Source organism: Aedes albopictus, chromosome 3 (assembly GCF_035046485.1).
Source record: "Aedes albopictus strain Foshan chromosome 3, AalbF5, whole genome shotgun sequence".
Classification (NCBI taxonomy): Eukaryota; Metazoa; Arthropoda; class Insecta; order Diptera; family Culicidae; genus Aedes; species Aedes albopictus.
The window spans coordinates 114,374,963-114,391,521 of NC_085138.1; the positions used below are offsets into that span (position 1 = coordinate 114,374,963).

The 16,559-nt window shown below is 41.7% G+C and overlaps 1 protein-coding gene across 1 annotated transcript; it reads left to right on the forward strand.

The window, feature by feature from the left end:
- Positions 1-4,187: 4,187 nt before the first annotated feature.
- Positions 4,188-12,702, forward strand: LOC109409589 (N-alpha-acetyltransferase 30A). Its single transcript, XM_029876623.2, has 2 exons — positions 4,188-5,345; positions 11,867-12,702. The coding sequence occupies exons 1-2, from the start codon at positions 4,503-4,505 to the stop codon at positions 12,029-12,031; spliced, it is 1,008 nt and encodes a 335-aa protein (XP_029732483.2). The 5' UTR covers positions 4,188-4,502; the 3' UTR covers positions 12,032-12,702.
- The last annotated feature ends 3,857 nt before the right edge of the window (positions 12,703-16,559 follow it).

The following is a 16,559-nucleotide window of genomic DNA, read 5'->3' on the forward strand; positions in this document are numbered from 1 at the left end:
ACTATTTATTGTTTTTTTTTCACGAATAATCAGACTTTGGGGATGAAATTTATCTCGCCCTAATCCGGCACTAATCTAACATTTGTGACATCTTTTTGCCTCTTTCCCCAGTTCAGGCTAGACCAGCTGACTTTATTTATGAAAGCAATAACTGCTGGTAGCTGAGAATAATGAGGAAGAATGTAAACATTCATACACAACATGAACCAGCTGATTTTGTTGTGTAAATAATACCCCGAACAGACATGTGTTACAAGTGTGATTCCTGTATAACGGTACGCAGTGTCAAGAAAATTTTAACAAGACTGACTTGAACTGAGTGAATTTTCAGTATGGCACTCATTTCAAGCGCAATATCTAGATTATTTCATAATCGGAATCTCCGTCCAAACATTAGTCGAAATCCAAAATTTCATATTTTTTGGTGGCCGGCAGGTTTGTCCACACTGAGCGCATGAAAATTCTGCTCTTTGGATTTACACCATCAAGCACATCATAAATTAGAAATCTTTTCATCTTATCAGATAGAAGGATGTTGAAATATTCTAAACGTCATTGCGAACTGTCAAAAATCCGCACCGCAGCGCCGCACGGGCCGTTCAAAGTGAAATTCACTAGAGTGTTTTCACCCGGGTGAAAATCGCTTTGCGCGCTCCGTGTGGCTCTGCGGTGCGGTTTCTGACAGTTCGAAATTACATTTACAATATTTCAACATCCTTCTATCTGATAAAATGAAAAGATTTCTAATTTATGATGTGCTTGATGCTGTAAATCCAAAGAGCAGAATTTTCATGCGCTCAGTGCGAACAAGCCTGGTGGCCGGGAATTGTTTTTGAAATGCATTTAAAGTTTGTATGGGATTTTTTTTTGTTCGGGGCGAACTGTCATTTAATAGATTGAACTGTCATCGAAGACTACTTTATCAAGAAGACATGCAACTCTGTTATTTACCCATACTAACGGCAGGCGTCACTGACGGCACCGCCGCCTGGTGAGCTAAGGTGGCACCTTTGTGTAAAAGTGTAAGAGTGGATTGGTGTGAGTATGAAAATTTACACACACCTTCATCCGGGGTGGCGCTGCTAGCGCTGACTCCCGTTTTGAGCAGTACTGCAAGTCTTCTTGATAATGTGATCGCAGACAGACGTTCAAGTTTGACTCAGCAGCTTGTGTAAAAAACATGGCCGCCACAAATTGCCAAGTGGCAATCAGCGAACAGATGGCGTTAGCGACGTTCGTACTAAATCGCTGCTTCACATGTGCGTTGCGACCAACAACTGTCACCACGGTCGTCTTCCAGCCGGATGGCGGGAAAAGACCGCACGTGTAGCACGCTAATAATGTTTCCACATAATTTGTGCAGAGTAAATTACTTTTATTTAATGTCTAAAATCTTTTGCACAAATTTGCGCAGGACTCTTGTAAAATATTTTACACATTATTACTTTTATTTTACATAGATTTGCTTGAATAAAACTGCATTTGTATGAACTTCACTCGCATTGGGAAATCTTTGTGAATGTGACACAAATGTAGGAATGATTTTGACAGTGTTTGTTTTGATTTTATTTTTCGGTGGGTGGTGAATTGGGTGGTAAGTAAGCGGCTGGAAGCACGTGGTTTCTGAAACTTTCAACTGCACGCGACTGCACTGTGGCAATCGGTTGCCTAGGTGTCGCTAGTGAAAATTTACACAGAAAATTTGAATAAATTTGTTCGAGCTAGAACGTCTGTCTGCGATGTGATCTTCGCTGTCATTCTACGGAAATTAAAACTGTTTTGTTTATTTAACCATCAAAACAAAGAAATTGGAAGGCAGTAAACTCACGTTATATTCAGAAATATGAGCTCTTTCGATTAGGCTATAGAAAATAGCAATATTTTGTAACTTCTTACCTTACCTTACCTTACCGGTCAGGCTAAGGCCGGGGTGGCCTCTGCTGTACATAGTAGCCGCCTCCATTCCACTCGGTCCATGGCTGTTTGTCTCCAGTTCCGCACTCTGCGTAGGGTCCGCAGATCGTCCTCCACTTGGTCGACCCACCTAGCTCGCTGCGCTCCACGTCTTCTTGTACCGGTCGGATGACTCTCGAGAACCATTTTAGTCGGGTTGCTATCCGACATCCTGATGACGTGACCCGCCCACCGTAGCCTCCCGATTTTCGCGGTATGGACGATGGTTGGTTCTCCCAGCAGCTGATGCAGCTCGTGGTTCATTCGCCTTCTCCAAGTCCCGTCTTCCATCTGCACTCCGCCGTAGATGGTACACGCTAACCCTCAGTTACCCAGATTGGTGTCAAAGCGACCCAGATTGAGCAAAACTGCAGTTACTCTAATCTGAGTAAAGGCACCTTTACTCAAATCTGGGTTACCGATGTTGGTGGCAAAATCTGGGTAACCGGTACCCAGCTCCTCCTGAACCCTGATTTTGTTAATTTAATTCCAATTTAGATTTTTGATAAAAAGATCCCAATTCCCGTGTGCTGTTCACTTACCTGATGCAGGAAAACAGTTCCCTGGAAGAATTTAACTGTTTTCCCGTCCTTTATCCTCATATTTTTCGAGGAAACATCCATAATTGCCAGAGTTCGCCTGACCGCTGCCATATTCTTATGCCGGAAAGTGACAAAGTGCCGATTACCCAGATCTTTACCCAAATTCAACGAATCTGGGTTTTCGGGTTACCCGGATTTTGACAACTGCTAACAACATGAAAATCCGGTTAGAATCGACCCAGGCGATGGGTAGTTTCAGGTTAGCGTGTACGCAACACCTTCCGTTCGAAAACTCCAAGGGCGCGTTGGTCCTCTGCACGTAGGGTCCATGTTTCGTGCCCATAGAGGACGACCGGTCTAATCAACGTTTTGTAGATGGTTAACTTCGTGTTACGGCGAACTTTATTCGATCGTAGAGTTCTGCGGAGTCCAAAGTAGGCACGATTTCCTGCCACAATGCGCCTCTGAATTTCTCTGCTGGTGTCGTTGTCGTCGGTCACCAGTGAGCCCAAGTACACGAATTCTTCAACCGCCTCGATTTCATCACCGTCGATATGAATTCGGGGTGGCGGGCGCGGTGATTCCTCCCTGGAACCCTTTGCCATCATGTACTTTGTCTTCGACACATTAATGACTAATCCGATTCGCCTGGCTTCCCTCTTTAGTCGGATGTACGTTTCCGCCATCGTCTCAAATTTACGAGCAATAATATCAATATCATCGGCGAAACCAAGCAGCTGAACGGACTTCGTGAAAATCGTCCCACTCGTGTTTATCCCCGCTCTTCTTATTACACCCTCCAAAGCAATGTTGAACAGCAAGCACGAAAGACCATCACCTTGCCGCAACCCTCTGCGAGATTCGAAGGGACTCGAGAGTGTCCCTGATACTCGAACTACGCACATCACTCGATCCATCGTCGCCTTGATCAACCGTATCAGTTTATCCGGGAATCCGTATTCGTGCATAATCTGCCATAGCTGTTCTCGATCGATTGTATCATACGCCGATTTGAAATCGATGAACAAGTGATGTGTGGGCACGTTGTATTCGCGGCATTTCTGCAACACCTGGCGGATGGCGAACATCTGGTCCGTTGTAGCGCGTTCACCCATGAATCCAGCCTGATATTGCCCCACGAACTCTCTTGCAATCGGTGATAGACGGCGGCATAAAATTTGGGAGAGTATTGTCGGGCCGCCACCAAACCGGACTTCGCACAAACAAGTCGCGACGCGACCCAACTCGCGACGTTTTTTAATCATGTCAAAAGTAGTGCGCATCCTTCCCGTTGTTGTCAGCAACACAGCGCATTAGATGCGAAACAGCTGCGACACTTGTGGACCAAGAAAATGGCAATTTTTGATTGAATGTCGGTCTTGATTCCAACCGGATAGACAATATCTTGTAGGCAACTTGTAACTTCGCTAGTCGAAAACTCCGATTTTCAACTAAATTGAGAATAATAAAAATTTTTTTTTTTTTTTTGTTTTCTTCCCTCGAAGTTCGGCCCTGGAGCGCAAGATGACAGTTTGTGTGTTACTTGTCAAACACATGTTTCGTTTCGCTGGCGAGGCTGTCAAACGACGAATCAGTGAGAGAGAGAAAAGTGGTAAGCGAGATGGACCAACCAATGGTCTTAGCCAGTCGAAAAGACAAGTCCAAAGAAAAAAAAAAAAAAAAAAAAGAAAAGTGGTAAAAGAGTAAAATTTCACACAAAAATTGTCCAAAGAATCGTGAAAAACAAGTTTTTATTCGAATTTTATTGGAAATTGTCGATGGTGTTTATTTCCACGGTGCTCCTAAGTTTCACTAGTTCCCATAGCATTTGCACAACTCAAAATTACATAATGTGCTGTTGAGAATTTTGCCATTTGTTTGTGTTCGAGTTGAATAGCGATTTGCAGTCCACAGTGATAAAATCGGATTATTTGGGGACATTACCGATCCGGTGGAGGCGGAACGGACGTGCCAGTCAGTAGATTGGACCGCATCGAGATCGATCGGATGGAAGTGAAGACGGGAGAAAATGTTGCTCCACAGGCGAATGGACACGAAGCAATTGCTGCTGCAGTTGCTGGTAAAAGTGGCAAGAAGAAAGCCAAAAGGAAAAATAAATCTAAAAATATCATCACAAATGCAAGTCAGGAAGAGCACCCTTGTGCACAGCAGGAGACGGAAGGGGATGATAAAATTACGTCCAAGAAACAAAACGGTATCACTCAGGAAGACCAGCAGGAGAACTCAGTTGAGATTGTCTGTCAGAAGCTAGAGAAGGGCCTGAATCTAGGCAAAAATGGGATGACCAATGGGAGTGTATCGGAATCAGAAAACCATCAAGTGGCCAATCCTGAACCGGTAGTGACGACAGGGAAGAAGAAACACAAAAACAAACAGAAGAATAAGAACCTGCCAGCAGTCGTTAGTGGGAGGGAACCCCAAGCAGATCCTGCGAAAATTAGCGAAGCCAGTAAACCTAAAGACCCGCCCACGAAAGATAGAACCGTACTTCCGGCTAACGAACCACCGCCAGCTGCGCCCGAAGAGCCACCAAAGCCCACGATCACGTACCAGGTGTACGAATCGGAACTGCAGATGCCCTGCATAATGTCGCTGATCCAGAAGGATCTCTCGGAACCGTACTCAATCTACACGTATCGGTATTTCATCCACAACTGGCCGCGATTGTGCTTCCTGGCGTGGCACGACGAACGCTGCGTGGGAGCCATCGTGTGCAAGCTGGACATCCACCGGCAGAACGTCCGCCGGGGCTACATTGCGATGCTGGCCGTCGACAAGGACTACCGGAAGCTCAAGATTGGAACGACGCTGGTGCAGAAGGCGATTCAGGTGAGTTTGGAAGAGCAGTTAAGAGAGAAACTCAGTACAGTCTAAGGCGTTTAAACTGTTTTGACCAAATTTGGAGCATTTTCCCATAGTTTTCATAGGGTGATGCTAGAACAAATCGTTTTATTGCTTTATCTTTTTTGTTTCAAATTTCTCGTCAAAGTCGCCTAAGAACCACTTAAATATATCTTCAAAAAATCTTTCGGAGTTTCGTCAAAGGTCTTGTTAGGAACCTCCGCGAAGGTTTCATAAATCGGATGAAGCGATGATTCTTATTTTTTTCAATAATTTCTCCAAGAGCTCTACAAAGACTTTTGGGCTTTTCCCAGGGATCGCTTTAAGAATTCTACGTAGGTTTTATTCAAAATTCTGAAGGAATTCCTTCAAAGAGGCCTTTTGAAATTCCTTTTAAACTTCCTTCAGGAGTTTTTTCGAAAGATTTCTTTATTGGTTTATCCAATAATTCATTTGCGATTTCTCCGAAGATTCAACTGATTCAAATAAAAAATGTTCCTTCAAAAAATTCTACTGGTATGCCTTCAAACATTTTTGCGATTTTTATTACGAAATTGTTTGTGAACATCCTTAGATTTTTGGAAAATCCTTGTAAATGAATTGAAAAACAAAAATATATTTAGGAATTCCCAAACCAATTTCCGAAGAAAATTTTCAAAGTATCTTCCGAGAGTCAGGAGTTTCCAAATTAATTTTGAAAGATATTCCTTAACGAATAGGAGGCAATCAGTGAAGTACTAGATTGAAAGTAGTGAGCTGGATTTTTGTATGGTGAGATGATCGATTCTTCATTTCTGCAATGAAATGGTGCAAACAGCGTGGGTTATATGATTTCTTGCCTAATTTGATGCTGATCGAGCAAAAGTTTGGATAACTGTGTTGTTGTATTATTTATTTCTTGCAACTTCAACAACACAGTTACCCAAGTTTTTGCTCAAACGGCATCAAATTAGACAAGAAATCATATAACCCACGCTGTTTGCACCATTTCATTGCAGAAATGGAGAATCGATCATCTCACCATACTAAAATCCAGCTCACTACTTTCAATCTAGTACTTCACTGATTGCTTCCTATTCCTAAGAAATTACTGAAAAAGATCCAAAAAAAAAAACAAGAATTTGTTCAAGAAATCCCACAGAAATTCGTCCAAGAAAATATTTCTTGGAACTCTTTCAATAAATTCTTCCAAGGTTTCTATCTATTGACACCAGTAAAAATTTACAATAACACCAATTTCATCCGGATTACCTTCGCGATTTTCTCTAACGTTTCCATCATACATCTATTCCAAATGAGGAACTCCAAGAACTTTTTCTTTGATATCTTTTACGATTCATCTAGGAATCACTTCAAGGACTTCTTTACAAAATCCTCCAAGATTTGCATCGAAATTTGCTACAGCGAATGCTTCGGGAACTCCTCCAAGTGTTCCTGAAGCAATTTCTTCAGTAATAAGTTTTTTTTAAGACCGTCGTTGGGGGTGAGAATGGCTCAAAAAAGGATACTCAAACATTGTTTGTTAAATAACAAATACAATTGAAGTCGGAATAACTTTTTATTTGGTATGTATACTCTTCTATGTGGCAATGATAGTTTAGCAAGAAAGTATCACGTTATATGAATTACTTACTAAATTACAAATGATTGAAAATAGACCCAATCTCACCCCTTAGAGGGGGTGAGAATGGGTCAAAATATTCTAAATCGCCTATCTAAGAATATAAGTTAATTTTATTGATCATATCTAGTAAACCTACTTAAACCACAATGTTATCATGACGAATAAAAACATAGGTAATTTTAAAAGATGATTAATCCACCTAAAAGGGCTAATACAACCGAAAAAATGGTTGAAATTTGATAAAATAACGTTTTTAAGCTGTATCACCATTTCTAGCCATCATAATCATCCTCATCTAGTGTTTCAACCTCCATGAGAGGAGGGGGGATTACAATGAGAGAGGGGCGCATTGAAAGAATGATTGTAAAAAAAAAACATGATAGTTTTAGTATACAGCATAAAAAATGTTTAACCCTCCGTTATAAACTCTTATGTACATGATCAGTTTCACGATATTTCCTTGAAGTTTCAAAAATGAGTGGAGAAGAAGAACGCTATTAAGTCTATTTTGTATGCTTACGATATTGCAGTACACTAAAGATTAGCTGATGATAAGAGGAGCTGTCCAAACGAATGGCTGTATTGTTATAAATGATTTTAGGCACTAAACGTATTAACACACTCGTTTGATACTTCTCGACATATTTTCGAAAGAAAGCGTGCTTTTATTAAGACACGGTAAACATGGCACCATTCTAACGACAAATGGGGACTGGATAACAAGTTATTTTTTTAGTTAAGGTTATGTGCACTTGATAACTTGCTTGACCCAATCTCACCCCCATTCTTAATATTTTGACATAGGGTCGAAAATATTGAATTTTTAAATAAAAAGAGCAATGATAGCCCGCTTTTTTATTGCATCAACCAGGTAATACCTACAGCTAACCACTTATAAGAAAATTTATGGTTAGGTACTTGTGTTAAACATTACGAAGGAGAAATTTTTTCTGAGTGATTTACTAGTTGTTTCATCATATAACCACAAATTTAACAAAGAACGATTATTGCTAAACATCTTTTTCTGCATCATGACGTGACATCTCCTCTTTGGAATAATATAAAGTTTTCAATATAAATTAGCGACAGTTGATGAGCTATTTCAAATTTTATGTTTCTCCGTTTTGACCCAATCTAACCCCCCAGACCCATTGTCACCCCCATCGACGGTACATAATTGTTCAACTTTGAAAAATTCCCCTGGACTCAATTCTGATTCAAACGCGGTCCCAATCCAGCAAATTCAAGGAAACAGAACAACAGAAAAGAATATGATTCTGGGATTATGAATATGATTGTCTGGGATTCCTGCAAGAGCTCTTGGATTCCTCCAGGAAGTTCTCCTGAAATTACTACGAACATATATTCCTTCAAAATCCTTGCGAAATTTCTTTACTAATCAATTCCGAGATTCCTCCAGGAATTCCTTCTAGGACTACCCCAGCAACCCCCATCGACGGGATTTCAAGAAACGATTCCTTTGGGGCTACCGCACATGATCCCTTTAGCAAATTTCACAGAGGAATCCTTTAGGAATTCCTTCTAGATTTGTTTTCAGAAATTTCTGCAAAAGTTTTTTTTTGAAATGCCTCAAATGGTTTTTCTTGAATTCCTTTCAAGGATTTCTTACGAAGCATTGTTCAAGCATTTAAATGATTTCTTCAGAAATTCTTCCCATAATTGTTGTATGGAATCGTCCAAAGATTCCTTAGGCTTTTTTTTCAATTCTTTTTTCACAATTCGTTCATGAACCCTTTAAGAAATTCCTTCTTTTTCTTCAAGGATGTTTTCAAGCTACGTTACAAAGATTTTTCAGTGATTTCTCAAAGTTTTCCCTCAGATAATCCTACAAGGGTAAACACATTCATCGCCATTGGATTCCTGCACAAATTCACTCAATGGGTGTTTAAGAAATTCCCCCAAGGCTTCCATCAGAAATTTCTCCACGGAAATCTATAAGAATTCTTTTAAATTGTTATTTTTTATTTGCATCCACAAATTTGAGATTTTTTTTTTGTTAGGTTTCTAGCTGCACTCTGAATAGAGATGAAAGTTCTACACTAGACCTGAAGATAGGAAAGAGTGCGTAATCTTTCAGAAGCAGTTTGCCAGACGTACGCGGGAAATGATATCCATTTAGACACTGTTGCAACTGACTCAGAAAGTAACGGTAGAAGATTGGAAATTTTTCAATTGGTCTGCCTATGTAGTGTTATGGTCACACGGTTTGTATTTGTCTTCTTGTTTGGTTTTGTGGTATGGTTCAATATGTTTGTTCTGCTTTTTAAGTCAGTTGTCGTATTTTTTTATCATTCGAACCCCGTGCCGTATGTTAAAATATAGTCGGTCCTATGTCAAATTGTTTTTTTTTTCTGATTTCATTAATAAATTACTAATCAAAATCAATCGAGAAACGTGGGAAAGAAAGTCCAAGCAACATTTTGAAATCAGCTAGCTGTAAAAGGTTCCAAAACCTGTCACAAATCCTATAATACTTTTATTAGGCTTTGTAACGATCATCAAAACCTATTCGAATCCAATCGACTTGGTACTATTGCTTGGGAATAGACTCTAATGAGCCCCGGCGGTTCCTTCGTGTTTATCGAGTATGTCTGATACATATGATCAGCCATACTCCATCTGCAGCAGCCGGTTCGTGATGAACCGTTGGAGGCGCATTAAAGTGTTAAAAAGGTGATATGTTTCACTAAAGAACACTACATTACAATAATCAAAATGAAACTCCTTCACTTTAATACCGTCAACCCCTGCGAACTTGGCCAGGGCGAAAGTATCCCCGTCTATCGTAACATTACTACCCAGACGGATCCGGTCGTGTTCAGTTCCGCCTACTAGCATGTACTTTGTTTTTGAGGCATTCACCACCAGTCCGACCTTTGCTGCTTCGCGTTACAGGCGGGTTTACAGCTCTGCCACCGTTCCAAATGTTCTGGTAATAATATCCATGTCGTTCGCAAAACAAACAAATTGTCCGGATTTTGTGAAAATCGTTCCCCGGCTGTTCTGCCCATATTCGCATAGTCGATGTAAGCGCCACTGTACTTTTCAGCATGCTTTTGGAATTTTAACAATGAATAAATATAAATTTCAAGATTTTTACTACGTTGACATCTAACTAAGGGTTAGATGTTGTGATCTATTGAATAAAACTGGTCACAAATATGCACACAAATAGGCCCATATAGCCGAGGCGGTAAACGCACACGGGTATTCAGCATGACCATGCTGAGGGTGACGGGTTCGATTCCCGGTCGGTCCAGGATCTTTTCGTAAAGGAAATTTCCTTGACTTCCTTGGGCATAGAGTATCTTCGTGCCTGCCACACGCTATATACATGCAAAATGGTCATTGGCAGAGGAAGCTCTCAGTTAATAACTGTGGAAGTGCTCATATAAGCTGGGAAGCAGGCTTTGTCCCAGTGAGGACGTTACGCCAAGAAGAAGAAGAAGAAGAAGAAATATGCACACGCGTTAGATATTAGCTGGCATTGCTAGTGGTGGTTATATCGACTATGCGAATATGGGCAGTGTTGAGCCCGGCTCGTCACATCACATCTTCCAGAGCGATGTTGAGGAGTATACTATAGGCATGAGAGTCCATCATCTTGTCGCAGTCCCCGGCGAGATTCGAATGAACTGGATAGTTCACCCGAAACCCTTACGCAGTTTTGCACAACGTCCATCGTTGCTTTAATCAGTCTAGTGAGCTTCCCAGGAAAGCCATGATTCTTCATAGCTCTGCGCGGTCGATACTGTCGTATGCCGCTTTGAAGTCGATGAACAGGTGATGCGTTGGGACCTGGTATTCACGGCATTTCTGGAGGATTTGCCGTGTCCGTTGTCGACCGGCCGTCGATGAAGCCGGCTTGATAACTTCCCACGAACTCATTCGTTTTAGGTGACCGACGACGGAAGATGATCTGGGATAGCACTTTGTAGGCAGCATTCAAAATAGTGATCGCCCTGAAGTTCTCACATTTCAAATGGTCGCTTTTCTTGTGAATGGGGCAGATTACCTCTTCCTTCCATTCCTCCGGTAGCTGTTCGGTTTCCCAGATCCTGCCTATCAGCCGATGCAGACAGGAGGCCAACTTTTCTGGGCCCATCTTGATGAGTTCAGCTGCGGCCCATCTTGATGAGTTCAGCTGCGATACCGATCATTTCTGTCCTCCGCTGTACTGGCGTCGTCGTTTCCTCCGTTTCCGTGGTCTCCCGTGCTTACGTTCTCCACGTCATTCAAGTGCTGATCAAAGTGCTGCTTCCACCTTTCGATGGCCTCACGTCCGTCCGTCAAGAGGCCTCCGTCTTTATCCCTACATATTTCGGCTCGCGGCACGAAGCCGTTGCGGGATGCGTTTAGCTTCTGGTAGAACTTCCGTATTTCTTGGGAACGGCACAGCAGTTCCATTTCTTCATTCTCCACTTCTTCCAGGCGGCGCTTTTTCTTCCGAAAGAGGCGGGTTTGTTGTCTCGGTCTCTGTATGTAAAGTTCCACGTTCTATCGGGTCCCTTGCTGCAGCATTACCGCCCGCGCTGCATTCTTCTCCAAAATCGTTCTGCACTCTTCATCGAACCATTCATTCTGTCGATTCCGTTCCACGTACCCAATGGCTACTTTCACTGTACTCCAGCAGTCCTCTAGAGGGGCCTCATCGAGCTCGCCCTCGTCTGGCAACGCGGCCTCGAGATTCTGCGCGTATGCTGAGGCGTGACCCGGTTGTTTTAGTCGCTCTAGGTTGATTACATGTAGGTTTCTGTTTGACGTCGTGATCGAAATACCCACGCTTTCGATGACCTTCGTCGAAATGTGTAGCTCATGAACATTATATTATGAACTGATATCGATTTTTGTTTCTTCCCAAAAGGCTATGCTGGAGGACAACGCCGACGAGGTGGTCCTGGAGACGGAAATCACCAACCGGCCGGCGCTGCGGCTGTATGAAAACCTCGGCTTCGTGCGGGACAAGCGCCTGTTTCATTACTATCTTAACGGGGTGGACGCCTTGCGACTCAAGCTGTGGTTCCGATGAATAGCGCCATAACACGCGTAGATTTGTAAGGGAAAGGACAGGCATTTTTTGTATGAAGGCGATGTTGTAGAATATATTGTGTGTGAGTGTTCATCGGTACTAGAAGATTGTGGTTTGGCGAAATGGCATTGCCGTTCCATTCTTACTTTCGATTCGAAGTCGAACTTGGGACGTTACCTTTGGGAAGCAATGCTGGCAATTTCATGTTTAGGGACCTAAGGCCCAGTCCCAGAGCTGGTGGTGAGGTTTTAGGCTAAAGTCTAGAGGCGGTCGTTTTTAGCGCAGGTGATACTGTAATAAGGTTTGTAATTTATATAACCGAATCTTTCATAGCAGCAAGTATAAATATTAATTGATATGTGTCAACCCGAAATGGATGGTAGATTCAAAAGTAATAAATTAACAATTTTACACTTATTTAAAATCATCTTAAATAAAAGGAAGAGAAAAAAAGAAAACTGCGCAACAGTGAGTCCAACATACACGTACACGTACAGCCCAACAGCGCCCAACGCGAGGGCTAAATAATCGCAGGCGTAAGTGAGTCTGACTTACAACTAGTAAACCACAGAAAACAACCAATCAGCAAACTATTAATTTATAACATAACAAACACACGCGTATATCATTCTGTAAATAAAGTTGATCGTCGAAAGGCTGGCGTTCTTCTAGTTTATTTTTTACTTTCCGATGACCCTTCTAACCTTATGATTGATTCTTAAATGAAATCCTATCCTCAAACAGCCAAGAGACAATAAATTTAGTATGTTTCCTGATTCTTGACACTACCAAGCGAGTTAATTACTAAAATACGGTAGAGAAGCACTATACACTGGGTCATTACCAAGTTTGGGAGGAGGAAGTATTACCGGAGGAATAGATGGTAGGTATCGTATGCCCCATCTACAAAAAGGGCGACAGTTGGATCACACTTCTGAACGCTGCCTACAAGATTCTCTCTCTAATTTTATGCTGCCGTTAATCACCGATTGCAAGGGAGTTTTCGGGACAATATCAGGCTGGATTCATAGGTGAACGCGGTACAACGTACCAGATGTTCACCATTTGCCAGGTGTTGCAGAAATGTCGCGAATACAACGTGCCCACACATCACTTTTTCATCGATTTTGAATCGGCGCATGATACAATCGATCGAGACCAGCTATGGCAGGTTTTGCATGAATACGGATTTCCGAATAAACTGATACGATTGATCAAGGCTGCGATGCATCGAGTGCTTGCTGTTCAACATTGCGTTAGAAGGTGTGATAAGAAGAGCGGGGATAAACACGAGTGGGACCATTTATCACGAAGTCCGTTCAGCTGCTTGGTTTCGCTGATGATATTGATATTATAGCTAGGGACCAGTGTTGCGAATACTCACTTGTAATTGCTGCTACCTCAGTTTAGAAGCATGCTATTAAAAAACGATGTTTGAAGGACTTTTACATTGTAGTTTTATCTAAATGTTTGCCGAATGAAGTAGAGGTCACACACGCATACCAAAGTCGTTAGACAGCACGAGGTGAGTATGAATTATACACATTTTACTCACTTCATGCTCACAGCTCTCTCACGGCGTTGGTATGCGTGTGCGGCTCTTACTTTATTCGGCAAAATTTTAGGTTACACTAGTAATCCTACATTATAGAGATCTGCGGAGGCGGCCATTGTAAGCCAATCGTGCAGAAAGAACTGTCAAAGTGTAAGCCAAATGAACAGGCTGATCGTTCGTAAGAAGGCGTCGATTGAACGGTATTGCAATCCGAGCTTAATAAATTAAAATTATTTATTTTTAATATCGAGAAATTGACGGTATATGTAAGTTTAGTAAAAAGATAGAATTTAATTAATTCTGCTTTCAAAAGCTCAAGCTTATGACGAAACTTTTGTTGCTGCACTTCTCGAAAAAACTTTTATTGCTGCTTCTTGCTTCAGTTCTGCCGATATGTTTAGCTTAACACTTTACAATAAATTTCAGATTTCATCGATTGCTCCGTTATTTTTATCAAAATTTTGAAAAAAAAAATCTATTATAATTAGAAAATGTAAACAAAACAACTTGAACCACTACGAAGTCACGCACAAAGTTTGAACATCTAGCTTTGCAGCAAGTGTTGGCAGCTGATGTAAACAAAATGAACAGCGTTGCCGAATCGACATATGTAACTTCCGCTTATCTCTATGTAGAGGATTTCTAGGTTACACTACAATAAATAATGTCCTTCATACACCGTTTTTTGATGACGTGCTTCTGAACTGAGATAGAAACAAGTGAGTATAACTCTTGCAAGTGAGTATTCGCAACACTGCTAGGGACAATGGAAATTCGCGATTTCGCGGAAGCCGCGAAATCCGCGAAATTGAGTGTCGGCCGCGAAATTTGGAAAATTCCGCAAAATACCGCGAAATTTTCATAAATTGACGAAAAACCTTATAAATGTTCTTGAAATCTTAAGTTTTTCAATCAAATTTTTGGATCTTTCCACATGAGCATTATGGATATTCAGATTTACAGTTAGGCTGTTTCTTTGCGAAATTTTACTACTTTTATTATTTTTCGGCTTATCACTAAATAATCACATTCTATGACGTCAAGTTTTCTTATACCCAAAATTGCGTTTTTTTACATTTATACGGTCAAAAACGTAGGAGCGCGAAATTCCGCGAATCTTTTAGCTTTTCAGAAAGGTCACCCGCGAAATTTCAGAAATTTTGCCGCGAATTTCCATTGTCTTTATATAGCTAATAAATTTGAGACGATGGCGGAAACTATAGATAGTACACGGTAAAAAATCTGCACGCTCGATGTAAAGGAAAAATCCATTAACTATTCAACATCCCAATCAACATGATCAGCAATGTTTTTCCTTTGAAATCACAATGCTGTCAGTGTTGATTTCAGAACCAAAACAAACCCACCGGAGAAATTAACTGAAAATCACTTCGATTTGCACTACTGTATAAAGCAGTACGATCCAAAGTGAAAAGCTATTGGTTTGGTAATGACTGTTTTGGACATGAAAGTAAATATAGATGACAGGTGGTAGAAAGTGTTTCGCTTCGATACGCACCTCTCTAACAGATGTAAAGTAGAGTAGTGGGAAAACAGATGGTCGTGAATCACAAGGTCCTGGTATCGAATCTTGGGTGAGGTGAACACTTTTTTTAATTCTAGTTTTGAAATCAAAACATTGTCAACTACGAATTGAAGTGAATTTCCATTTAAATTGAAGAGGCATTGAATGTTCTTTTTCGAATGATATTTAATTGATAACAGACTGATTAGACAGTAGTGCGAATTCAAGTGCTAATCAGTTTATATCAGACTGCTGATTTTTTACCGTGTAGAGTAAACACCGCTGACTAAAATGTTTCAAGCGTGTAAGTAGTAATAGTCCATTTTACGAGCCGATTTTATGAATGAATTTTGACAGGAGCTAGTGTCCAATAACCCGTGAAAACCAATATCATCATCAACATTGTTGTCACTTCGTAAAATGGCTCATTTTCAAGAGTGCGACGGTTGAATATGACGTCATGCGCTCCATTGATGTTGTCCAAATCGTGACGTCATGCTCGTTTGGATACAGATTTTGACAGTTCGTTTGGATACAACGGATTCATCAACACGGATCTATGTTTACTCTACTATCTATAGCGGAAACGTACATCCGACTAAAGAGTGAAGCCAGGCGAATCGGATTTATCATTAATGTGTCGAAGACAAAATACAAGATGGCAAAGGACTCCAGGGAGGAATCACCGCGCCCGCCACCCCGAATTTATATCGACGGTGATGAAATCGAGGCGGTTGAATAATTCGTGTACTTGGGCTCACTGGTGACCGACGACAACGACCCCAGCAGAGAAATTCAGAGGCGCATTGTGGCAGGAAATCGTGCTTACTTTGGACTCCGCAGAACTCTACGATCGAATAAAGTTCGCCGTCACGTGAAGTTAACTATCTACAAAACGCTGATTAGACCGGTAGTCCTCTATGGGCACGAAGCATGAACTCTACGTACAGAGGATCAACGCGCCCATGGACTTTTTCGAACGGAAGGTGCTGCGTACGGCGGAGTGCAGATGGAAGACAGGGCTTGGTGAAGGCAAATGAACCACGAGCTGCATCAGTTGCTAAGAGAACCAACCATCGTCCACACCGCGAAAATCGGGAGGCTACGGTGGGCGGGTCACGTCATCAGGATGTCGGATAGCAACCCGACTAAAATGTTTCTCGAGAGTCATCCGACCGGTACAAGAAGATGTGGTGCGCAGAGAGCTAGGCTGCTCATGATCGCATAATTGTCCCATAATAATAGGAAACTCCGCAAAGATGGGACTGATATGCGATCATGGGCAGTAGGTGGGTCGATTAACTGGAAGACGATCTGCGGACCCTTCGGAGAGTGCGGAACTGGAGATACACAGGCATGCACCGAGTAGGATGGAGACGGCTACTAGGTACTGTGGGAGTCTATCCACGGAGCGACAAGTTCGGCACTGCTCAAAGACGACCTAGGAA